The sequence below is a fragment of the Heterocephalus glaber genome, unplaced genomic scaffold, assembly GCF_053883595.1.
Source record: "Heterocephalus glaber isolate CG9 unplaced genomic scaffold, H.glaber_assembly_v1.0 deba00000122, whole genome shotgun sequence".
NCBI classification, from domain to species: domain Eukaryota; kingdom Metazoa; phylum Chordata; class Mammalia; order Rodentia; family Bathyergidae; genus Heterocephalus; species Heterocephalus glaber.
The window spans coordinates 80,685,589-80,710,948 of record NW_028258138.1 but is presented as its reverse complement, the minus strand read 5'-3'; the positions used below and the strand labels follow the sequence as shown (position 1 = coordinate 80,710,948).

The 25,360-nt window shown below is 51.7% G+C and overlaps 2 protein-coding genes across 18 annotated transcripts in view; both read right to left on the bottom strand.

Annotated features, from left to right (window-relative positions):
* Positions 1–534: 534 nt before the first annotated feature.
* Positions 535–10,761, bottom strand: Rsl24d1 (ribosomal L24 domain containing 1). The gene is made up of 6 exons (XM_004835369.4): positions 10,584–10,761; positions 8,188–8,301; positions 6,478–6,550; positions 3,556–3,619; positions 2,233–2,318; positions 535–954 (listed from the first exon to the last, which is right to left on the bottom strand). The coding sequence occupies exons 1-6, from the start codon at positions 10,662–10,664 to the stop codon at positions 881–883; spliced, it is 492 nt and encodes a 163-aa protein (XP_004835426.1). The 5' UTR covers positions 10,665–10,761; the 3' UTR covers positions 535–880.
* Positions 10,762–14,212: 3,451 nt separating this feature from the next.
* Positions 14,213–25,360, bottom strand: part of Rab27a (RAB27A, member RAS oncogene family) — a 39,772-nt gene continuing 28,624 nt past the window's right edge. For 10 of the 17 annotated variants that reach the window (XM_087209757.1, XM_087209754.1, XM_087209751.1 and 7 more), the window contains 4 exons: positions 21,678–21,790; positions 20,764–20,867; positions 19,425–19,548; positions 14,213–16,142 (listed from right to left, as the gene is read on the bottom strand). In XM_087209757.1, the coding sequence (XP_087065883.1) occupies positions 15,947–16,142; positions 19,425–19,548; positions 20,764–20,867; positions 21,678–21,790 (537 nt within the window). In that variant the 3' untranslated portion in view covers positions 14,213–15,946. Of the gene's footprint in view, positions 16,143–19,424; positions 19,549–20,763; positions 20,868–21,628; positions 21,791–25,360 lie in introns of all 17 variants that reach the window. The other 7 variants (XM_087209794.1, XM_087209793.1, XM_087209831.1 and 4 more) reach the window with 3 other exon arrangements.

Here is a 25,360-nt window from a genome sequence, read left to right as displayed (position 1 = left end):
TGCTTGTGCAGCAGGCGGAGAAACCACTGAGTTAAATCCCCGACAGTGCTAGTATTTTCTTCCAAGTAATCGATACTTCATACCTCTGTAAGTACTGTACTTCTAAATACTAAATATGTAGGCACTTCCTCTAGAAATTGTTTCATTTATGGGCAAATAACGAACAGATGTTCCATTCACAAATTCTACTTTCCAAAAACAGCAAGATTTCTTTCCAAAGAAACCCACACACCGAAGTCTGCAGGCACTGGAGTCTGCCCCTTGTAGACCACTGGGAGACGAGGGAACAAGCTCGCTCTGCGCAGGCAACGGAAGGAGCACAGCACCGCCTGGGGCAGTCACTGCCGCCCTCCTCCCCACATTCCCCCTGGCAGGTACTTACACCAGGCCCGAGGGCCCAGGCAACGCAGCCTCCTGTCCTCCCAGAGGAGGAAGCTAGGAAGCTACAGCAGGAAACACAGACAAGACGTGGAGTTCATCACATCAGCTGCTGGCCGCTTACTGCATCCCCCAGAACACTGATCAAGGGAGTACTCCAATGCAAAGAGGTTTATTTCCTGTGTCACTGTTATGAGCTCTGGTGGTCAGTCATTACACAAGCACTGCCTATGACATCGTGCAAAGGGCACGGCCATCTGATGTCCACCATTCACCTCTGTGCTTGCACACAGAACTTTCACACTTACAGGAGCACATCTGCACCAGGCTGTGCTGGGAGAGGCAACCCAGCAGCACAGCCGGCCGGGCAGCAGACAGTGCAGAAAAGGACGACTCCAGCCACCTTCCCCAGAGTGACTCAGTAACAAATGGATCAAGGGTTTCCAAGCTCTAAGCATCCACAGGAGATTTTCACACAGAAATGGCACCGACAGTGAGGTGCTTAAGACACTTCCTCCATGTCCACGTCCTGCTGCAGCTGCTGCACCATCTTGTCTTCCAGCTGCTTTCCTTTGCCTTTTAAGAGAAAAATTAAAAATATAATCAATTTCCTGTGGCCTTGCAGAACTTGCTCAATACTCTATAAAGGATCTGAATTGTTTTCTAACAGCCAATTCTAAGAAACTTCAGAGTTGCTCAATGATCCAGATCTCATGACTCCACAAAGCAAGCATGCCCTGCATCTGTCCTCCTCCCCAGTAAAACCCTGCACTTTCAATATAAAGAGGCTGAGCCCACCACTCAGCTGTGAGTCCAGGAAGGCAAACCCGGCCAGTTGACCCAGTTCCTGCTCCTAACACTGCACTCCCTGCCTGGGAAAGAAAGCAGTGGCTGTCCTGGTGCTTCTCAGGTGGCCGCTCATGTTCGCTGCGTCTGATACAAATGCCCCACAATTCTGACTGCTTTGATTGAACAGAATTTGCCATAAATGTGACGTACGCAAGACTTTTACACAAACCTACTCAACATGCTACAGAATCTGAACTCTACCGAGTTAGACAAAATTTCCTCCAAGTAATGTGCACAAATCAAGTAAATTAAACGAGACTAGACTCGCTGCCAGCTGAGCAAGAACTGGTTTTCCAGCACTTCACAAAGCAAGCGTGGAACAGTGGGCCCAATGAGTAACCACCAGGCTTCTCAGGAGTAACAAAGGAACATTTCAACACGAAGACGCATCCCTCAAGGGCAGCATCCAGTCGCCCTGCCAGCCACAGGCCTTTGTACGGTAGCAGAGTCCCTGAGTTATTCCAACACCAACCAGAATCTGAGAGCCACAAGCACAAAACACGTCCTTTAATCAAAACAGGTACCAGGGAAAAACCACCCGCAAAATTATTACTCAAATCACTTTAACCTGGAGATACCCTGTATGAAAGGATTTTATGAAGGAGAAAAACACATAAAATGGACTGGGCTCAGGGAAACACTTGTTTTGTGTCTTTTGTTTGGGTCTCACTCTGTTGCCCGAGCTGATCTCAAACTCATGGGCTCTGCCAGGCGTCATGGCACACAACCCCAACACTTGGGAGGCTGAGACAGGAGGATCATCCTGAGTTCGAGCCCAGCCCTGACTACATGGTGAGACCATGTCTGGAAAAAAAAAAAAATCAAAGCTCATGGGATCAAGGGATTCTCCTGCCTCGGCCTCTGAAGAGCTGGGAAAGCAGGCGCGTCACTGTACCGGCTAGTAAGTTACCGTTCTATGAACAAGTCCTAGAACAAACGGACTGAGAGAGAACAGTTAAGTCCCAACAGCGCTCAGGATGTGCGCTCCGGCCCGGCCGCACTCACCCACGAGAGGGGCCTGGAGGAGGTGGATGTTCTGCTGGACCTCCTTGACATCCTGCACTTTCTGCAGCTCCTTGCTTTTCTTCAGCCTAGGGGAAAACACAGCAAAGCCGAGTCCGTTACAAAACTTCTGAATCAGCACCGGCAGCCACAGGTGGGGGCAGCCACAGGTGGGAGACGAAGCCAGTGAGCCCTGCCCCACCCTGCCCTCCACCTCCCTCAGGAACCGAGACCCAGCCGTTCCCCGAGAGCACGCTGCGGTGAGGCCTGGCTGAGCCCCTGCAGATAGAGCCCTGCTCTGTGATTCACTCAGTGACGGTCGGTCCTGACTTGCTGAATGAGACTGTCCTGGGTTTGCTGACCTAAGAAGAATGACTGTGAAGAAACCACAGCCCTCACAAACCAGGGTCTGTGGGGCCTCTACACACGTGACTGAAGATGGGCAAATCTATTACAGCACCTGGGTCTTTTCTGCATCATGGATCTTGTCTGCTTTTTGTGTTTCTTTGAGACAAGGTCTCACTATGTAGTGCAGGCTGGCTTTGAACTTGTGGTGATCCTCCTGCCTCAGCCTCCCGAGTGCTGGGGTTACAAGCACCACCATGGCCAGCCCAGACCAGGTCTTCTGAAGTACTGTGACCGTGTTTGCCAGAAGCTGCTGCCCCTCCACAGTAACTATAGGGCACCTCTCTTGCTTCCGAGAAATGGCCAATTCCAGGCTGAGGCAGGGAAAGGGGGTTGAGGATGAGGTTGGAAGGTCGGTAGCCATACAAGAGCAAAACACTTGAAGAGCGAGAAGGAACAATAAACATGAAATGGGAGGGCACCGGCCTGAAAGAAACACCCAGCACACTGGCCCAACTCGGGCCACTCGGACATCAAAGTAAGGCACAAGAAGACTTGTTAAACGCAAGATCCACGAACGTACACAGACACGACACAAAGAAACCAACTGAGGGATGATTCTGAAAGTGGGGGAATGGGTAAGCTCTTTCTAACATAAAATCCCAAGAGAAATGAGGCAGTGAGCAAATCACCATTTGGCAACAATCTCAACAGTTACTCGGGCGGTCACACAGTGTCCACCCAAGAGAGCTGGAGGGTCCACGCTCACCTTGAGGAGGCACCTCAGACCTCCCAACATGGCGCAGGACAAGGACTCACTGCTGCCTCTGTGACACCCCTGCCAGTGGTGCCCACCCACACCCCCAGGAGGGCAGCACAAGGCCAACCTGCACGAGGGACGCTGCAAAATGACTTGCTGGTGCCTCTGGACGCCCATCAGTAATTACGTTTTCAGCAGTTACTCCACACAAATGTTCATACCTGTTCATTATAAATTTAGCTTGGCGTTTCTGCTTGATCTCTTCGACTCTCTTCATTGCATCAACTACAACAAAATTCATGAAGAATTAGCAAATCTATACACAGCGGGAGGACTACAATCAACACGTGCATTAACAAACACTTCATTAGCTTAGAAATAAATTTAAATGAAAAACTCTGCCCAAACATTTATCCCCACTGACGAAGTCCAAGGCAAGCGCTTCCAGGCCACTGGACCGACTGACCCTGCCTTTCCCGAGTCATTCTCCTCCTGCTGCTCACCTCTCCTTCCTCTCCTCCCACGGCAGACGCTTCTCCGAGATCGTCCTACAGGGAATCTGGAGGAGGGCCACCAACCCTGCCCTTAGCTGCCCTCCAGGAACACAGGCTTCCCACCACAAGCACCCAGCCACGCGGGCCTGACAGGCTCCGCACACTGTGAGGACCACGGGCGATGAGCCCACAGCCCCACACCATTCTCAAGCGCCCGCCCGCCCGGCTGTGTGCTCCGCAGGGGCTGTGGGCATAGGGACACCAAGTCTGACTTGCAGACATTCTGGAATCTGCACCAGTGCTGTCTGGTGCAGGAGAAACCACGTGTGGAATTTCAATTTTTCTAGTAGTTGTGTTTTTTTAAAAAGTAAACAGAAACACGTGGAAATTTAATGATATATTTTAACTCAACATACCCGAAGTATCATCATTTCAACACGTATTGATCTCAATACAAAAAATTATTAGTGAGGTATTTTACTCCTGTTTCACCCTAAATCTTCAGTGGATCCTGCACTTTATATTCACAGCACATCTCAATTCAGACACGGCAAGGTGCACGGAGGGGATCTGGGGATGAACCAGTTTCTTAAGAGGGCACTGTGTCCTCTGGAACCCTACTGACAAATCTAGTAATTGTGTAATAGCAGGAAGCAATTTCTGGACTTGGTCGCTACCCAGTAAATCTTCAAAAAAGTCCATTTTTAGGATCCAAATAAAAAAGGATGACAGCATCTGCACAGAAAAGAATGAGGGCAGCATCGCTTCTTCCAGACTTTCCAGATGTGGAGTGGGTGGGACAGAGGAACTGACTGAGAATCCCCAGCACAAATCGTACTCAGGGAAACACTGAGCAAGACGACTCAGGAGAGGGCAGGACTGCGCCTCAGGCGGTGCCTGTGAGCGTGCCCATGAGTGTGCCCACGAGCGTGCACGGGGCCACAGTGACTCGGCGCTGCACTGAGGTCAGCACTGAAGACATCCAGCACATGCTGGATGGCTGCGAACAAGGCCAGGCACACAGGTGAATGCCCACCAAGACCAAGATGAACCAACAACAGTGGCAGCACATGAGAACGCGAACAGCTGAAGCTGCTGTCTTCAAGCGGAAACAAAACAAGGAAAGAAAAGTCAAAATGAAATGAAAGGGAATGGGGTCTAGAAATGCTTCGGGACTTTCAACAATGTCCCTGAGAAGAACAGCTTTGGAATCAACTTGAGACTCCCATGAAGTTAGCGAGCTCTAGAGCAGTGATGAGCCTTCTAGAGCTTTCAATGATACAAAGAGCCCACTGCGGCACAACCACTGCTCTAGATAAACTCTGGAGTCCAAGTGTTATTTCCTTGTCATATAAACACAACAAAAACAAATGCTTTTCAGAAATTAACTCTTCCTCTAAAAAAATAAGGGGAAAACTTTGTTTTAAAAAAGAGAAAACTGCTATGTAGGAAAGGCAACTGCACACCTGCACTCTGACTTCTTTTTTTTGGTACCGGGGATCGAACTCAGGATCTTGCGCTTTCGAGGCAAGCAACGGAACCACTGAGCTAAATCCCCAGCCCTTGGACTCTGATTTCTAAAGTAAGGTTGAAGAAGACGAGCAAAGCTTTAATGGTGCCCAACACTGCAATAAAGCTCCAGTTTCTCTGCTCTCGGTCCCTGCTGCTGGGGAAAACGTGTGGAAAGGGACCTGGCCTGAGAGCCAGAGCCACACCAAGTCATGAAGTCTGGGACTTCTCCTGAACCAACCACGTCAGCCCCACAGCCCCGCTGGCGACGGCTATAGGAAGACACCCTGGGGGGAAGAGAAGCAGGGCCCGGGCCTCAACCCCCCACCAGCATGCGGGGGACAAGCTTGCTGGGACTGTGACTGACCACACACTGACTCTCACTCTTACTCTTACTCAAGCCTCTGGCTGGTTCCCAAAAAACCCAAGCGCCAGATATTATTGCTTTTAGTTTCCCTAGCCTACTTCATTCTGACCTAAGTCAAGCACTCAAGATCTGTTAGAAAGTTTGTAATGATCACCTGAAGTGCTACGCTTTTCAACTAGAAAGAAGCCCTGAATGGCCAGGCATGGTGCTGCAAGCCTGCATTCCCAGAACTCCAGGAGGCTGAGGCAGGTAGAGCCAAGTTCGAGCCCAGTCTGGGCAACTTACTGAGACACCAATTCAAAATAAAAACATTTTAATTAAAATTAAAAAGGCCTGGGGACGCAGCTTAGAGCAAACACTCTGATTTAACCTCAATACCAAAAAACAAAACAAAAACCAAAAAACCACAGCACTAAACTGGATAAGGTACATGGAAAACAGCTCACACCTCTAAACTGAGTGACTGGGCTTATAAAGCAGCCTAGGCCTTTTGCATATTTTAACTGTGTCACGATCATGTCACAAAGTATCTTCCTTTTTTCAGGTTTTTGTATGGTTTACATCTTTGTGTGGGCAGTTCAAATTTAATAATAACACTATTTCAATAATGGATAGATCAGCAATTCTGAAAGCATTTAGGGTAACTCGTAAGGATATGAATGGAACCCAGCTATGCAAATGAGGATAAGGTAAAGAGCTGAAACTGAGAGTGATGACGTTTAAGGTCGTCAGCTCCCAACCCGTCTCCTAAGGACCCAAACTCCCAGACTTACCGGTTTTATTCCACAGTTCTCGCTGGTATCTCACAGGTTCATTTCTACGTTTCTCAAATTCAAATGAGTTATCCTGCAGGAAGCAGAGGGCTGGTGAGAGGCAGAAGGAAGTGCTCCCTGGAACACCCCCTTTCCCGAGCATCCTGGGCTCACACCCAGGCCCCAGGGCTCCCTGAGAGCGCAAGCCCGCAGCCTCTCCCCAGCACACTGCCTCGTGGGCCTGAAGGGGAGGCACCCCTCGGAGATCACCGACACACACTGCGAATGCCTCCCAGCCCCATCCCAGACCAGCCTGGCCAGGAAACTCTGCATTCGAGTCCAACACATGAAACTGCCATTTTTTACAGATCATAAAGAGCTGAACTCAAGAATTTCACATGGTTCACTCTGAGCACCTGTCCGTCAGAGCAAGAGTGCAGAGCCGCCACACGTCGGTCTTGAACAAGGTGCAGCTGTCCCTTCTCAGCCTTTTGGCTAAGAGCAAGAGTAATAAATGTGGAGCTGCTCTGCGGGCTGCAGGCCCCACGTGTCCGCACACCTCCAGCTGCTGGTGTCTGACAGACCGCAGGGAGCAACCTGAGACTCCTCAGTTTCCAGATCCACCTGGCACAGGCAGCGTCTGGACCCTCACAACCTCAGCTGAACTGAGGGAAGGGGCTGGGAAAGCTCTTCCAGGAGGCATTGGCCACCAGCCGAGGCGGTGCTGTTCCTCTTCACTCCCAGCCCTGCATGTGAGATGCCAGGCTGCCTCTCGGCCAGGGCGACAATGATCTTAGTGACTGATGCCATGTTCTGCCCTGTGTGTTCACTGAACAGCTCCGGCTAGGAAGGCCCGGAAAGGGCCCTGGCACACTCCTGTAGATTCTGCCCTTGCACAACAGGGCGCAATCCTCATCAGAGTTGAAGAGGAGGGCGGGCAGGAGGCCCAGACAGCAGCACTCTGGCAGAAGCAGAATGCGCAGGGATGGGGGAAGGCGTGGGTTAGGGGCAGAGGAAGGCACAGGGAGGCAGTCGGTGCTGCAGCTTTCTTCCTCTCCCTGTCCCGGGACCGGACGTGGAATTCCTCAATTCAGTGACAGCAGGATGGTCTGGGGGCTTAACCCACAGAGCCCCACGCCCCGACTTCCCACTACTTCTCCCTCTTAACACCAACCTACTAACCAACCTGGGTTCTCATACACTAAGCCCTGCTGAGGGAACTGGAAACAGCTCCATGAGCCCACAACAAACTCGCCGGCAATTCAGGAGTCCTTTACTCTCTTAACTTTGTCTCAAACTCCTTTAGCAGCAATCTCCAACTTCACTCCTGTCAATTTAAGTGATTTCCCTCTTTTCAAAAAATAAAAGTAAGTTTTTTAAGGACAAGAAAAATCACTTCTACAAAACTGAACTGGGGGCCAGGGATTTAGCTCAGTGGTTCCGCCACCTGCCTCGCAAGCACAAGGTCTTGAATTCCATCCCCGGTACCAAAAATAACAAAAAAAAATTTAAAAAACAAAACTGAACTGGGCATTTTTCCTTTGCAAAAGTCTACAGAATGATGGTTTTCAGGACCATATGAAGACAAGATTATTTCCACAGCCAAATCAATAGAGCATTCACAGCTGTGTTCCAGGAGCCCTTGTTATGGTTAATTAGATTAGTTTCCCACCCTGAAAAAATGAACATTGAGAAACATAAAAGCCGCCTCTGACAGCTAACTGTACTCACCACCGTCAGCTCTTTGCCGGCTGCTTTCCGGAACGCTTTCGTCCACCGGACCTTGCGGGGATTGCGCTTCTTTTTAAAGTTTTTATGACATTTGGATTTGCAGAATCTGAACACCTGCAAGGGAAGTTAAAATACTGAAAAGCCAACATTGAAAACTCTTCCATCATAGAATGCTACTCCTGTCAGACAAAACACAATGTAAAAAAAGTCTGAAAACAACCATGGGCTTCACCCACAAGCCTCACGGACTCACAGCACCATCCTGAACTGCTTGAGACAGGAAAGAATACACGGAAACTGAACTGATTTGTTACCTTGTAGTATCTTAGAGACCTGAATGAGAACATGTCTATCCTTGAGCCAATTTCACATCAACTAAAAAATATCAGAACTGCCGAAGTCTCCCAGAGTAACCCACTATGAGATCATTATCCATTTTATTTGCCCAAACAGTACTCCGTTTTAAATTTAAGTAAAAGCCTCCAACACTGAAAACCTAACAGATGTCCCTAGGCAAAGCCATTTCTGAGATCTATGAGATGATGGCTGGAGCTCATTCTGGGTCTTCACAGCGCCAAACAAAGCCAATGAGACCTCGTCCTGGCAAGTCAGTGTCTAACAAGCTCCATCTGAAAAGCACACGCAGGGTCTGAACCGACAGGAGCCCTGACAGGGGTTCTATCAGCACAGCAGGCCATGAGTGCCTGGGGCTCCACTAGGTGACAGGGCACTGGCATAACTGAAACATGGCACCCTTCCTGAGAAAGTCTGACAATGTGACAGTCTCACTTTGCAAACAATAGAGATCAGGCTAACATGTATGAGTGAGCTAAAGCTATGTACAAAAATGTAGGTAAGTCACACAGAAACACCCACGGCGACGCAGTGGCTAAATCTACGCTGGGAGGGACCACGTGCTCCCTCTTCCCTTGAACCCGGCCCCCATCACCTCCAGTCTCCAAGGAGCCAACAAATAATCTAATACCTTGGCCTCAAACTTCTTCAAGCCTTTTTCATTCCATTAATTCAACAAACACGAAGCCCACATTAAGGCTTCTTCCCGTTTATAAAGTATGTGGAATTATGGAGCACTAGCACTAATTCTGCCCTTTAATTTTTTTTTATTGGTACATTTTAGATATACATAATGGTAACACGGATCATGGGGCATTTGTACCTGTACATGCTTTATCTTGCTTCTTCTTTTCCCACTCCCCTTTCTCCAACCCCTCTTCTTCTCCTTATTTACAAAAGCTCTGTTCCCATTTGCCCTTAAGCAGCTATTTTAGGTGAGCAAGAGGAGTACCTAGCATAGTCTCCCGCTAGGAAAATTAGGGCCAAACCACAAGTTAGGAGGGTATAGCCGTGACCAGCACCTAATATGGACTAGAAGCTAGAAGAGGGGGGCAGAAAGAAGGCCCAAACATCACTGACCTCACAGAGGCAAAATGGGCTGGAAAACAGACACAAAACGTGAAAGATTCACATTTCTAGCCAATCCCTCTAGGCATGTGAGGATGGTGTTAATTCAGAGATCAGAAAGACCTGAGGTCATAAGGTTTTCCCTTCCAGTAGGTCCACTGCTAGGAAAGAGCAGAACCTCCCCACCCAACGGGAAATTCAAATGTGGAGCTGAGAAGATACTGCCTTGGAACTCAGAGGAGACAGGTGTTCGTTGTCGTGCTACTGGGCCTCCGCCTTTTCTTCTCTGCTCTGGGTCCCCTGCTCCTCCCTGCCCAGGCTGACCCCAGCCCAGTCCGCACAGGCTTCCGCTCCACTCCAATGGGTCCCCACTGCACACCCGGCGGCCTGGCCCCGGATCCCCGGGCACCTTCCGACTGGCGGCTGGGAAACAGCGCTTACAACAGCCAGAAAGGGTCGGCTCGGTCGTGTGCCCCAGAGGATCAAAGCCGACGTGGCTATCGTGGCTCGTCTCAGGGGGACCCTGCTCCGCACCAGGCGAAGCCCTCGGGCCGTGACAGATGCAGGCGAGGAGGCAGAGCCAGAACTTCCCAGGCTCCGGCCCAGAAGGGCCGGGGAACCGGGCCCAGAGAGGTCGGTGGAGGAGCAGGGCGACGCGCACGTCAGAGATCCCTACGCGGCGCTGTGTTTTCATTCTCAGTCAGCCCAAGCGTGGCCCCTGCTACAAGCAAGTGCTCACTTTCTCCCATTCCCCAGACTCCACCAGTCTGCCCGGAGCGCCCCCCGGGATAGCACCGCGCCCTCCACCCTCCGGGCCCAGCGACACGGAGGCGCGCGCGCAGGTTGCTGTCCCCAACGGGCCCCCGTCCCGAGCGTCCCCAGGCTCCCGTCGCGACGCCGCCAGCACACGGTCCCAGGCGGAGGCGGCCAGGCCGGCGGGCTCAGAGCCGGCGCCAGGGGCCGCGGCCTCTCACCTTGCAGTCGTTGCGGACGAACATCATGCCGTGACCGGGGTAGATGGGCCCGGAACAGAAGTAACACTTCTCGATGCGCATGTTGGAGGCGTGCCGCACCCACGAGCGCGCTGCTGGCAGGGAGAGGAAACGAGGAGTCGCCGCCGGAAGTGACGCGCCCGTGATCGGAAGTGGCGCTCCCGCCACCGGAAGTGGCTCTTTCCTATCGAGACCCGGGACAGGTGCGGGCTTGCTCTACGCGAAGAGGCGGTCGGAGCCGTGCGGGCGCTGGGCCTCCGACCCGCTCCAGCCTCCGAGCCCCGCGCCGGCCCCCGAGCTCCGCGCCGGCCCGGCCCCTGAGCTTACCGGCCAGGGGCGACGAGGAGGCTGCCGGTGTTTAGCCCTCTTCTGCGGACTGCTTCTGTCCTTTGCAGTCGGAGTCGATATTCGACAGCATCTTGTCAGCCCTTTGCTGACACCTGGAAATCGTTTCCTAATTATCAATATCTTAAACTTTGCTTAGTCTTTTTTTGTTTTTTGTTTTGGTACTGGGGATTGAACTCGGGTCTTTGCGCTTGCGCAGCAGGCGGCGAAACCACTGAGCTAAATCCCCAGTCCCGCTTAGTTTTTATTCAGAAATGTTTTATCTGTATTCAGGTCTATCTAAGCTCTCATGGCTTTGAATTTGGTATTTTGCTTGGAACTGCAATTCCCACTCCAAATTTTTTTCACACATTTTGTGTCATCTTTCACACTTGAATTTTCAGCTCCTCTGGACGGGAGAGTGGTGTTTTCCCAGCGCCAGCGAGTGAAGAAGGCGACCTCCACGTTCATCTGCAAATTAGGGAAATGTTTTCAAATAACGGATTACCGCCTCGCCCCTCCGCACTCATTATTTCTCTGGCCATTCTTCAACACTTTTTGTTGTTAACTTTAGAATTAGTTTCTCCACTTAGGGTCTGCAAAACATGTATTTCTCCTTTTACCTGGCACTTTTCTTGTCATTTGACCAGTAATTCCAGAACAATGGTAAATAACAAAGACGTGTTCTGGAATGTTAGTACTAAACCCCTGCCCCGCACTTGGTGGTTCTCAGCGCTTGGAGTCCACAGGGTCCCTCCACGGCCGCGCTTCCTCCTGCTGCTTGGAGAGACTCTCTCCCGCTCTGGCCGCTGGCCTTCGGCTCTGTGTCTTCGCCCAAGGCCGGGCGGCGCCCTACAACACATTCATGTTTCTAAGGCTGAATGGGAGAGTGGGCAGCCTTAGACCTTTTCCTCTTTTTCCAGCCATTTTAATGAAATTCAAGAGGAAGGGTAAAAAGCTTGTCCCACATCCAGTAAGCGGAACTGACTTCTGAAAGTGGGTCCTTTTTATCGCTCCTGCTTGAGAGGCACAGGGTCCTGAATCTGAGGGCCTCTGTGAGCATCCCTAGAAAACAGCTGCTCTGGCACACTGCTGCCTCTCCCAGTTCTTTCTTTGTTCCTCTGGATCTCTCAACCTCTAATACTTTCTCTTTCCTTGAAGTCTGTAATTTCCTCTGACCTACATTCTAGTTGACTGGTTTTCTCTCCAGCTCTGTCAATTCTGCCATTTAACCTCTAACCATTAAGTTTTGCATTTTAATAAAACTTTTTTATTGCTGGAAGGTTTTATTTTTCAAACCTGCCTGGTGGTTTTAAGCCCCTTTACTAGGTTTTCCAATCCTTTTAATGTTTGTAATTAAACATTTTGAATTTATGGACTCCATCTGGTCTCTATCTACTTTGAAGTCTTGAATGCCAACCCCTTTGGCCTTGCCCATGATGGGTTAGGGAGGAATCGACTGTAATTTAAATCCTGGGCTCACCCATGATAGGGTATTTTCTTCAGGAATCCTGTAAGGTGTATGTAGATATGTTTTCTCCAAAAAGATTTTGCTGTGTTTTTACCAAATAATACATTTTAATGTTAATTTCTAGTTTCTTTTTCCCAAAAACTTCAGGCACTATAAACTTGAATTTCCAACCTGAATAAAAGCAGAATTGTGGTTATGAATGAGCACAGAAGTCTAGGCCCTGACGAGGCCCTGGCTTTCATGTGTTTGGGCACAGAGAGTGCTTTCCCCCGGTAAGCACCAGTTCTCTCCTGACGGCCACAGCCCTAAATCCCAGCATTGAGACCACCGAGAAAACCAAATCAGGCCACGCTCAACATCCAGAAGGAATCAGTTGCCTCTGCTGCTGCTGGTGCTGTTTGGGGTAGGAAACAGTGATTTTAGGACATCTCCTATAATGAGAGCGTTTTTCAGTTATATGTAGGTACTCCTCGTTTAACGACCTCCCTGTTCAATGAGTATTCAGACTGGGGATCTGCTGCTTGGACTTAATGACCCACCTTTTTTTTGGTACAGTTCTGTGCATCTTGTTTATAGAGCCTCAATGTACAGTATACCTGGTTTATTACTGTGGTTTTTTGTGATTGTAATGTACAGTACAGTGCTGTAGTGTTATGTTCTGTTTCACAGTACAGTACTACATGTAAGTTATGCAAATAAAAGCAAAATCATCAAATTGGAGTTTCCTTTGACCGTTTCTTTGTTCTGAATATTGCATCGTACATACTATATACAGTTCATTTAGCAACCAATTCATGTAATGACCTAGTTGCCTGAACAGAACACAGTCATTAAACAAGTGTCCATAGTCGTCTGTATGGGGAAAATGGAAGACCTGGAAATAGCACTCCTTTTCCAGTTTCTAAACGTGCAAAGCGCAGCATTCTGTATGGAGCATTTGTTAGATTGTGAGCCATCCTGACATCAGTTTAAAAGGTCAGAATGTACTTCGCAGGTGTCCTTAGGATAATCCAGTATGGGTTTGTTACAGTGAGCCTCCCTTTGATGCTGGATTTATTTTCAAGTCCTCTGTCTCCCTCACAAGTCTCCTTGGTAAGTTAGCAGACATCTGAATACTGATGGTTGCGCCAGGCATTCTTCAGAGTGATGACACAGTTGTGAAGAAAACTGCTCAAGTGTCTGTCCTCATGGAAATGAAATCTTAGTGATGGAGACAAACAGCGTACTGAGTTGTCCTGAGCAATGTGTACAAGAGCCCAGCAGGGTAGTGACAGGGCAGGGCAGGGCAGGGCAGGGCAGGGCAGGGACCGGCAGTGGCTGGGGATGGGACGCATGCCAGGAAAGCCGTGCTGCTGGGTAGGTATTCAGCGATGTTCTGGACAAGGTGACATGCAGGGAGCCATACAGGGTTAGGAGGTGGTGAGCATCCTTGACAGGAACAAATGCAGGGACTCTCCCTCCAAGGCGGCTGAGGTGCCCCGGCCCAGAGCAAGCAGGCTCCCCAACAAGTGGAGACCTCTCAGGTTTCGGGCTCCTCAGCCAGTCAGGCCTGCCCTGCCCATCCGGAGCTCCTGCATCAGCTTCCAGGCCTGACCCTGCTCCACATGGACCACCCCAACCCAGGCTCCCCAGATACCCCACGTGGGAGGTGCCCCATACATAGGTGGTGGTAGCCTTTGATTACTTTCTCCAGAATATGTGTGGCCCCTGGGTGAACATCGTGGACTCCATCCCCGAGCTCGGGTCTTGCAGTGGGACACCCTGGCTTCACCTGTTACTGTGCCAGGAAGTGAAATGTGCACACAAAAACTCGTGATAACCTTTTTAATCAGCTTTATTGGCACAAGTCAGTCGTGACACACTTTTACACAGGCTCGTAAGTAGAAAAATACAGACAAAAATATGGCACTTTGATATCAGATTTAAATGCTTTTCAAAGAAGATACAGGGTATTTATTTCAATAACTCAAGATGGCTTGGGGTACCGTGACATACACATTTATTGCATCCTGTGTTTAAGGCCAGTGGGGCTCCTGAAAACAAGCGTGACACACTTTTCGGTCTGACTGCCCAGACACCAGCAGTCAGGATGCGCTCTGCGGGCGGCTCGAGGCAGTTAGAAGGCACCGTGTGTGACTGTGGCCCTGCCTCCAAAATGTCTCTTTTCCTCACCACAAGGCAACAACTCAAATGCACAGGCCTCAGTGGCTTCTCTGAAATTTAAAAGAGGCCCTGATTTTGAAGATAGGAAAACATAAATCTTACAGTATCCACAGCTAAGTTTGTCATGGGAGTGGCAAAGGGCAGTGACCAAAACCCTGTAGGAGCTCAGTTAAGCCATGTGCAAGTCACCATGCCAGACAGGCTGTGGATACTTGTATTTTTGTAATCATAGTTCTTCTAAACATCTGCTGTCACAAGAGACATTTATTTTTATTTTTCACTAAATTACAGTGAGAGACATTTTTTCCTAAATAACCACTGAAGCTCCCTAGAAATTTTAATCTACTTTATTTGAACCATTTTAATAAATAAGAATTTCTCCTAAATGAAATACCTTTGGACTTTATGAACAACTTTCTTGAAGCACATTACAAAACCACCTTCATTTGGTGTGGAGGCCTTTGGCAGCCCAGCAGCACAGTGAGGCCAAGGGCTGCAGGCCAGGCCTTCCTGCCCGAGCGAGAGGAGAAGGTGGCTGCTCAGAGACCTGTGAGCGTCTGTGCTCCACACTCAGCGGACACACTTCTGCCATGAACACGAAGTCCTTCCACTGCACCAACAGAAAAATTAAACAAGTTGTAAATGCCAGCACGGAGCGTGGCAGTGAGGACACCAGGCCAGCATTGCAAACGTGAAGAAAAGAAAGCGACTAGGTATGCAGCACAGCTCGGCATCTGCACCTGCTCCCTCGACGTGGCCGCGCGGAGGCAGGCCTAGGTGCCCAGGCCGCAGCGGACGCCGACCCTCCAGTCAGCCCTTCAGAGCCAGGGACACAGCAGAGAGGCCAAAAGGACACGGAGCCACCCTGCCCCAACTGAACCCTCTCCCCACGCCGGACAGTCGCAGCGAGCCCACAGGCATGGCCTGCCCAGCTCACTGGGCTCTGGTCGGGGTTGAGGGCGTGCACGCGGGGCCAGGCACATGCGCTCTCATCCAACCCGAGCGGCCGGGGTGGTCGTTTGGAAGGCCACCTGCGGGGCGGGTTTACATCTGGTCAGGACTGTGGCCACCTGAGCCCTTCACAGGAGAGCCCAGGTCTGTCTTCGGCAGGGCCAGTGGCAGACCCCTGTCCTCAAGGCCCACGAGGCAGAGACCCCGCCGCAAACCCGAGTCCCTGCCTGGCCACCCAGGAGCTGAGGTCTGTAAGGCACTTGGGGCCCTGGGAGATACTTCTCTGGCTGAATCTTCATGAAATAGTTACAAAGCTGCAACAGTGAAAAAGCGGACAACAATGACTAGTCTGGCGGGGATGCCGAGGAGCAGTTTGCCTGGAGCCTCCCAGACACGCTCACAGACAGGCCGCCAGTGTTCTCGCGGGGTGCGGGGCTCAGCAGCTGCACCCCGCGTTCCTCTCCTCACCGGGACGGTCGGCGAAGGGGAGGCCGTTGGAGCGCACGACGCCCTCGGGGACCCAGGACTTGTCCACGCAGCGCTCCATCCGCTTCATGATCAGGTCCAGCAGCCCCTCGATCGCGGGGCTGATGTTCGTCCCGTTGGCAGCACTTGTCTCAAAGTAGGGGACGCTGGGGGGACAAGACAGCTCAGTGAGAAGGGGCAGAGGCCCTCACCCCACCACCAGGGAGAGAGCGGCAGGTGGCAGGGATGGCTCCCTGCCCGAGGCGCTCAAAAGCAAGAGACCATAAAGCAGAATGACACACACTGTGCTCCTAGCCGAATAAACTAACTGGGAATCGTAGACACTTCCAAAGACCAAGTCTAACTGTCTTCTCTTACAGGTTAAAAAAAAAGTATGTATCACACAGAGTACAACTTTTCATTTTAAGAATTTAAAATTTGGCTGGGGATTTAGCTCAGTGGTTTCACCCCCTGCTGCTCAAGGCCAAGGACCCGAGTTCGATCCCCAGTACCAAAAAAAAAAAGAATTGAAAATTTAATGCTAAGTATAAAAAACTTTAAATTTCCCTACAAGAAAAGCAAAACTTGAAAACTTTTAGGAGAAAACATTAGAGATTATCCTCTATGACAGGAAGAATGCCTTAAAATAGTTACAAAAGCTCAAATACAGAGAAAAGCTTGATGGTCTCGATAATACAGCTAACACTTTGGTGCTGCTGCATATATCACACACAGAGTTAAAGATGAGCGATGGCCCAAGTAGGTGCTTGTGTTACACACGCCCAGCAAGTGAGCCGATATCCAGAACATACCAATATTCTTCAAATGAATTTAAAAATAATGCAAAAATAGACAAAGGATATAAACAGAAAATTCTCAGAAAGAAATAACATTTATGAAAAAGTGTTAAGCCCAGTGTGGCAGTGCACACAACTGTAACCCCAGCACTCTGGGAGGCTGAGGCAGAAGAATTGCAAGACCAATCGTTCAGGGTTTTCAGACCAGTCGAGTCAGTGTGTGCTTTGGTTCTACAAGAATAAATGAACGGCAGGGTGCACACCTCCCACACCCGGGTGTGTGGGTGTGGAGGGCCAGGACGAGGTCCCCAGCGGCCCTGAGTGAGGACTCTGCCAGGGAGGGGATGGCAGCGTACATCTGGTCCTCACCTCTGACCGCTGACCGAGCTTGGGGATGGAGTTCCTGCTCAGGACGTCTCAGGTCCACGACTCCAGTGCCAGAGTCAGAAGGGCCTCAAGCCACTGCACCCGATCACCTTTACTAGATGCCTTATGCATTTGTAAAGCAATATGAGACTCGAGCCCGGGGGGGCGGCGTCTGGATCCTAGGTCCCACAGCCACCGCACCCCACCTGAGCCCCCGACCTCGGCTGCCGCCTGTCTGCACAGGGGCCAGGTGGGCGCGCAAGGCCAGCTCGGGGATGAGGGCAAAGGTGCACCTCACAGCGCTTAGCAGGAGCTGCACCAGGCAGTGCTCACAGATGCTGCACACTGGGATCAGTCTTAGCCTGGATTCAAGAGGATGAACTGCCACACACCTGTCCCCTTTTTCTTCTTTTAGTGCTGGAAGTTGAACCCGAGCAGTGCTGAGCTACATCCCCAGCCCTCTTCATTCTACTTTGAGACAAGGTCTCATGACATTGCCCAGGCTGGCCTCAACTTGCAATCCTCCTGCCTCAGCCGGGTAGGTAGCAGCCAGGGCTAAAACTGCAGCCACTGGGCTTCAACCTCTCATTTTAGCTACAGGAAGGTGCTACTGCACCCTCCTTCCACATGGTGGCGTAAAGCAGCACTGTCGCGAAGCAGTTTGCCCAGGGTAGGAAATAATTCCCTCTGGCAAATCGTACAGTCCCACAGTTTAATGGGCAACTGGAATACACGCAGACAGCTAATTTTAACATGTTTTTTAAAAACAGACTAATCACAAATTTTAAAATATAAAATACCACGCCTGCCTCACAAGGGCAAGGTCCTGAGTTCAATCCTCAGTCGGGGGGTATATATAAAATAAACAAACCCTAAATAGCTTCAGACCAAGAAGGGCAGCATCCTTTGCAGTTTTCACAATATTCAGGTCTCTCTCACACCCAGGGCAGAGCCCATCCAAAGGGTTTCTTTTCTGTTATTTTAACTCCCACAAAACGAGAAGGTCCTGAACGCCAGGGCAGGGTGCCCAGAGCCGAAGCAAGCACACCTCAGGATCTGCCTGCCAGCCCGGAAAACACTGTCCCCAGCATCTGGACACCAGGTGGGGTCTGCTGAGCACCGCACGATGCTCTTCCCGCCCGGCTGCGCTGGGCTCTGGTGGCTGTGGCCGATGTGTGGGGTTTGAAATCCACCCAGCAAGACACCACTAGGCCACCAAGCGGAGCGCAGCTCCATGAGCTGCAAACAGGCTGTCAGATCACCCACCTGCATCGCCCGAGCTCCCACGGTGACGGGGCAGCCAGGCTGACAGGGTCGGAATCTGCTGGACTCCAGCAGACGCCCTCCGCTGCCACGCTTAGGTCACATCCAAAGTTTCCCCCATTTCCCCTCACCCTGAGCCAAGAGCGACCGAGGGCTCAGCCGCCCACGCCCTCTGTGGACAGAGCTGAGGGACGTTTCTTCCAGGTCTCGGATGAGGCCCCAGCACATGAGAACACACACGCACACACACCACTGTCTCACAGCAGATGGAACTGAGGTATGGGACGAGACCCCTCTCGTCGGCATGGATTCTCCAGCTCCCACCCTGCGAGGTGCTCCTGGGCACCTGGCTCCCATGCCACGCACAGGACTTCACCTGAGGAGAGCGCCTGCACCACACACCCGCGCTGCAGCCCTGGTGCCTGGGAGCCAGGCTCATCCAAGAGCAGTCGCCAGGGCTTCCTGCATCTCTTCTCCCGTGTCTGTCATGGACGCTGCAGCTCCTTTGTATCATCAGCACATGTTCGAAGTATGAACCAATTGCACTCCCTAGGAGAAGCTGCTGTCCACACCCAGGCTTCGTGACCCCTCCCCAGAGCACATGGCCTGCAGCAGCCACACAGCCTCCTGCCGGCCCGAGCCCCAAAACTGTGAGGACGGAGTGAGCACCCCTGTGATGCCCACTCCCTTCTGGCAGGAGGTCTCGCCTAGGAGCTCGGCCGTGTCCTGAGGAGGAAGCCCTGCCAGCAGGGCTGCACCCGAGCCAGCTGCAGCCAGGAGATGTAGCAGACGGGACCACAGCCTGGAGGAGATGCACACGCATGCACACACACCGTGCACACACGTGCACACGTGTGTGGCTCCTGCTGCCACGTAATAGCAGCATGAAAAGCAGGTCCTCCACCTCCTAGGCCCACAGCTGAGCCTTTTGCTTTCATTCTGCCCTTTCGCCTTTCTTATTATCCTTCGTGCTAGCATTTATACCACAACTGTCTTCTCTGGGTTTTGTTCCCAAGCATTCACCCGTATTTCTCGGCGAGGGCCCGGGCCTCCTCCTCCTTCACCACACGCTGGTCCTCCAGGTCACTCTTGTTCCCACACAGCACGATGTCCGGGTTGTCACAGTATGCGTGCATCTGCAGCTGGGCTGCAGCAGAGGAAAGCGTGTAAACAGGATGGGCGCTCAGACACCGGCACTGTTCACACAGACACAGGAAGCCACGGTTCGAAGCACCAGCACTCTAGAGCAGAAGGGGCAGAGACAGAAAACTACAACGCCCCTCACGCCCAGGGGTGTTTACACCAGAGCACGCGGGAGAGCCCCTGAGACACACGCACACACGGCACTGCCTTTCATGAAGACAGCGTGAAAAGCAGCAGCTGGGAAGGGGAACAAGGGGGCGGGAGAAGGGACAGAGAGGCCAAGAAAAACTGAAAACAGAAGGAAAACGGAAACAAAGCTTTTGTACATGGAGAGGGGAGGAGGCACGGAAAAGAGGCAGGATGTACAGGTGCACATTCCTTCCGATGAGTGCTGCCATCAGTAAGCCTAAAACGCACCAGTAAAGATTTTGATTTAAAATAATAGAGGCTGTGCGGCTCTTGCCCCATGTTCGTGAGGCTGCAGCTGAAGAGCTCAGAAACTCGGTCGCCTTGAAAGGCTCCCTGGAGAAGCTGCGGTTCGGTTCCGTCGGCACCAGCTCTCCCTGCCCCGCAGGACACAGAGAGGAACTGGGCCAGAAGCCCCCGGCCGCCCTGAGGACCAGGCGAGGAGAGAGAGGGGCGGAGCCACGCACACACGTACAGATGCACGCACACACGTACAGATGCACGCACACGCACGCACACACGCGCGCTTGCGACCCCAGCCGCAGATAGCCTACGCTGTTATCCTGACTGGAAAACAGGTGGAAATCCCTTACATCAGCAGCGTCTGTCCAAGCCGCACGGAGTAACAGCCTGTAGGGCCTGCGCAGACGCTTGGAGGTCCCTGACCTTAGAGGTCAGGCTGAGCGTGCCCGTGCACAGCCCCCTGGGGATGAGGCAGGAAGGATTCAGTCATGCCCGCCGAGATCCTAGTCAGGTCGGGCCCTGGAATGAAAACCTTGTCTTGCTGTCTTGTTTCCTGTCGGTACTGGGGGTTGAACCCAGCACCTTCACGGTGAGCTCCACCCCTGGTTCTTTTTATTTTTTGCGAGGAGGTCTCACTAAGTTACTAAGTGGCTCGGGCTGGGCTGGAACTTGTGATCCTCCGCCTGCCTAAAGCCTTGTCCTTTTAAACAGCATTGGCAGCAGGCGCTCCTCCTGGACAACTGCCCACAGAGGCGCTGGAGCGGCACCCGACAGGGAGAGGAGCACTTACTGATCCAGTTTCGGACGTTCAGGAAGCTCTGCTCGTTGGTCAGGTCGAAGAGCAGAAGAAAGCCCATTGCATCCCTGAAGAACGCGGTGGTCAGGCTGCGGAACCTGGGACACAGAGAGGCAGTCAGCGTCCACCGCGGAGGCGAGCTGCGGTGGCCTGAGGGGCCCACAGCGCCTCCCGCAGGGTGGGGTCGGCCTGCCGGCCCAGGGACTGAAGCCCTGAGCAGGGAGGCGCTGGCCAGCGACCAGGACAGGCTGGCTGGCCCAGCAGGCAATTCCCTCAGCCAAGCCTGACTGGCCCTGCTCCAGGGGGAGAATACCTGCGTAAAGCCCTCAACTACTCAGCAATTCCAGGCTTTCTCCACTATCTTTACCCAATATTTTCATAAAGAGCCCTTACTGTGGGCTGGAGAAAGACACCCAAATAGCTGCAAATGAAATAACATGACATCCCGGAATCGCTTCCAGTGCTGCGGGAGGGCAGGGCGGGCCGAGCTAAGGGCCGAGCCACAGGGACGGCCCACAGCCGAGGACCGGGCCACGTGGCCCAGGCCTGGCTCCCGGCACTGCTGTCCTCTCCACAGACTCCAAGTTTCCACAGTAAAGGGGCGAACACCCAAGCACTCGGTGCAGGCCCGAGGGAGACTGAGACAGGCGGCGCTGAGCTCTCCCACGATTCGCTTCAGGAAGGGACCCCTGACCGTGCGAGTGGCCACCCAGAGCCTCTGGGCTTCCAGCCCTGGTCGGAAGTGCACAGAGCCCTGGCCCTCCTGCATCAGCAGAGAGCAAATGCAGTGGGGAGAAGCCTGAGGTCTGCAGGGAAGCGCACAAGGAGAAGGCCCAAGGCCATCACCCAGCCTCCCGACCTGCATAGGACCCAGCCCCGACCGGCCCAGGCCGCTCCTCGGTGCACACCACGCGTCCGCAGCCCGGGCCTCACACCTCTCCTGGCCGGCTGTGTCCCACAGCTGCAGGTGGATCCTCTGGCCCCGGCCCAGGGCTCCATCCAGCCCGCTGGCTCGGTACACCTAGGACAGCAGAGCAGGGACAGGAGAGCACTCAGAGCTGCCAGCTCCACCTCTGTGACTGGCAGAGACCCGGAGCCTGCAGCTTCCCGCACCCCCAGCACAGCCACACCTGCGTGTAGGTCGATGGTGACACAGGCGACACGCAGTGTGTTAGGACCATGCATCGCGTGCAAATATGGAAATAACACGGCTTATGTAAAACTGGCTTGCCTTTCCCCAGCACCCCAGGTCACGAGTTTCAGAAAATTCTCCCTTCTGGGCCCTCCTGTCCCACCCTTAAAAGGTCTCTTTAAAACCACATTATAGGAAGCACTTCTGGAACCACAGGGAAAGGATTTCCAAAAATCTCCTCCACAAAATAGCCATAAAGACAGTGGCAAACAGTCAGAGTCAACTTTGACAGAACTGTGGAATTAACTAGTCACCCGGGTTTAAGGAAAACAGCCTCGTGGACAGTGAGCCCTGAGGGCTTTTCACTTGCCCTTCCTGGGTCCAATGCCATCAGCCCAGGTCCAAAGCACCCTAAAAACCTCCAGATGCTCAAGCTGGAAGCCCAGCAGCCAGTGTGGACAGCGGAGGCAGAACCGGGTGGGAAAGCCCCTCCCGGGCCTTGGCTCCAGCAGGGAGGACAGCCCTGTCCCTGTGACACTCATCATCCGGATCAGCAGCAACTGCTCACCACCTCCAGGGAAGCATCCAGTGGGGCCAACGAAGTCCAGAAAGCTTTTAAAATCTGGGCAGGCACTGTCCAAGGGAGGCGTTAACGCCCCCAAGTACCCCTAAAGGTTGCTCATCTGCAGGGCCCTGCGTCTGCCCAGGACCACCCAGAGGGAGGCTGCCAGGCCTCCTCTGACTGACCCAGGAATGAGGAACATTGGATGACACCAAAGGGGAGGAAAGCGCCTCACACACGGGAAAAAGCAACCAACAGACACTGGTCTACACAAAGACAAATCAGCAATTCAAAGTCTATACAGAAGTACAATGCCTGGAGGATGAAAAGCAGCGTGACAGGTGTGACTAACAAAAAGACATTTAAAAATAGAAGCAGGCCCGGGGATTTAGCAGTGGCACCTGGGCTGCACTCTGTCCTGAGTTCTGTCCCTGGTACCAAAAAGAAAAAAAAAAAAAAAAGTAAATAGAAGCTGGGCTCATCGGTGCAGGCTGCAGTCCTCTGGAAGGCTGGGGTGGGCGGATCACAAGTTCAAGCCCAGCCTGGGCAGCTTAGGCAAGACCCTTCTCAAAATAAAAGAGCAGAGGACACAGCTCAGTATGACGTGTGAAGGGCCTGGGTTAAACCCCCAGGACCACAGTTTAGAAAGAAGAAAAGAAGAGAGAAACAGGGATTCTGGGGTCCTAGAGGTCAGTGTCTGAAATGCAAAGTTCCCCAGGCTCAGCAGCAGGGCACTGAGGAGAGCCAGTCATCAGGTGTGAGCAGGGATCAGCTGTGTGGCCAGGCTAAGAAAGGGAAGGCAAACGAGAAGCAAAGGGTCAGGAAGGGCAAAATATCCCCAAAGACCAGCTCATGGATAATCAAAGTCCTATAAAAAGAAAAGGGGAGAGAAAAAGAGAGAATTTTTTAATATTTTCAGATTTTCAAGCCTGGGGATGTAGCTCAGTGGCACCGTACCTGCCACGCAAGCACAAGGTCCTGAGTTCGATTTCCAGTACCAGAAAAAAAATTTTTTTCAGATTTTGAAAGTGCTTGGGGAAAAAAAAAAGACTATTGACCAAGAATTCTGTATTCTCCCTAGCTATGCTCTAAAACTGAAGGAGAAGTCAAGACATTTTCTAACAAACAAGACAAAACACTGCTGGTAAACAGACCTGCCCTACAGGAAATGGGGAAGACTTGAGACACCCAGGCGGACATGGCTCAGCTCTGCTCCACCCCAAGGAGTCAGGGCCTCAGGGAAAGCCGCAAGATAAGCAAATGTGACAGCCAGCCCAGCACACTCCCTTTGTAACTCCGCCATAGCTGCAGCCAGAGCGGTGGCCCAGGCCTGTAATCCTAGCTGTCAGGAGGCTGAGGCAGGAGGATCACTGGAAATTCAAAGCAACCTGAACTACAGAGCAAGACCCTGTCTAAAAATAAATAAATGCTGCGGGAGGCTCTGATGACCCATGTTTTGGGCACACAGGGTATGAAGGTGGCATCCTTGGAACAGTGACATCCCAGAGCAGGGGCTGTGAAACGTCCCAAGACCTCAGTTTTGTCTTACTGAAATCAAGACACTTGATAAAAACCAGATTGTTAAAAATTAAGATGATAGATAGTCTTAATACCCAGAAAGAACTGAAAATAATTTTAAAAAACAGTAAAAAAAAAAGTAAACAAAGTGGCACCCTAGGCAACACCTGCACAACCCGACGAGCCTCTGCTGGTACCAGACCATTTTGACTTCTGAGCCCTTCCACCGAGCTGCGGGTCCATGTGGATTTGAGGGTGAGCTGCTCGGGTGCACACGCTGCTGGGTTCTGAGGTGTCCAACGGACGGACAGACGGACGCAGCGCCCGGGAGAGGAGGCTTCCACTTATTCCACCTTCGGGAATCTTTTCCAACAGTATTTTGTGGCTTTCACATGCTCATTTTTCACTCTTGTTGAGTTTATTCTTATATTCTTAGTTTCATTCTTTCTGGGTTTTGTTTTTGGTTTTGGTTTTGTTTTTTTTGGCACCGGGATCGAACTCCGGACCTTGTGCTTTGCAAGGCAGGCAGTGGCACCACTAAGCTAAATCCCCGGCCCTGCTGAGTATTTTTTTAAATCAAGAAATGGTACTGGATTTTGTCAGGTGTTTATTCTACCTCACTTCGATCCTCCTGCCTCAGCCTCCCAAGTAGCTGGACTGGAGGTGAGCACCACCGTGCCAGGTTACATGTAAACCAGCCTTTCTGTCCCTGTGTGAAGTTTGGTCATGCTATAGTTCGCATGCTGTTTGCTGCTGGCCTGTTTGCTGAGGTTCCGTGTGTGTTCACTCAGACGGTGGCCGGTCTGCAGATCCCCCCAGGACAACTTTGTGAATTGTGGTTTTTTGGCAACACTGGCCTCACAAAAGGAGTGGGGACGTCTTCCACCCTTTCTGTGCTGAAGAGCTGAGAGGGCTGTTGTGGTTTCCTCCAGCGTTTGCTGGAGCTGGTCCCGGCTCCTCCTTGTGGGAAGCCACTGCTGGCTCATCCGCCTCATTAGATCTCCTACTTCTTCTTGAGTCTGTTTTGGTCATTTGTGTCTAGGAATTTCTCTGTCTCCTGTGCACTGTGACATCTGCTTGCCTGCAGTTTTATAGTATTTCTTCATCATCTTTATTTGTGTAATGTTGGCAGAGTTGCCCTTTCACTTCCTAGAAATTTAGCTATCATTTCCAAGAAAAGAGCCTTTATTTATCTCCAGTCTAATCTTTATGCTTTCTTCTGCTTGCCTTTCAGTTTAGCTTACTTCCGTTTTAGATTCTGAGGGTTGGACCCAAGGCCCCACACGTGCTAACCAAGCTCTACCCCGGAGCTACAGCCCAGGCCTTTGCAAATTTTTTTTTTTTTTCTTTTTTGGTACCGAGAATCAAACTCAGGGCCT

Coding starts and splice junctions, on each gene's coding strand:
- Rsl24d1 (XM_004835369.4), bottom strand. CDS start 10,664: ATGCGCATCGAGAAGTGTTACTTCTGTTCCGGGCCCATCTACCCCGGT. Junction 2,319..3,555: donor GCTAAATTTATAATGAACAG/GTATGAACATTT, acceptor GTTTTCCCCTAG/GCTGAAGAAAAGCAAGGAGC. Junction 955..2,232: donor CCTCCAGGCCCCTCTCGTGG/GTGAGTGCGGCC, acceptor TTCTCTTAAAAG/GCAAAGGAAAGCAGCTGGAA.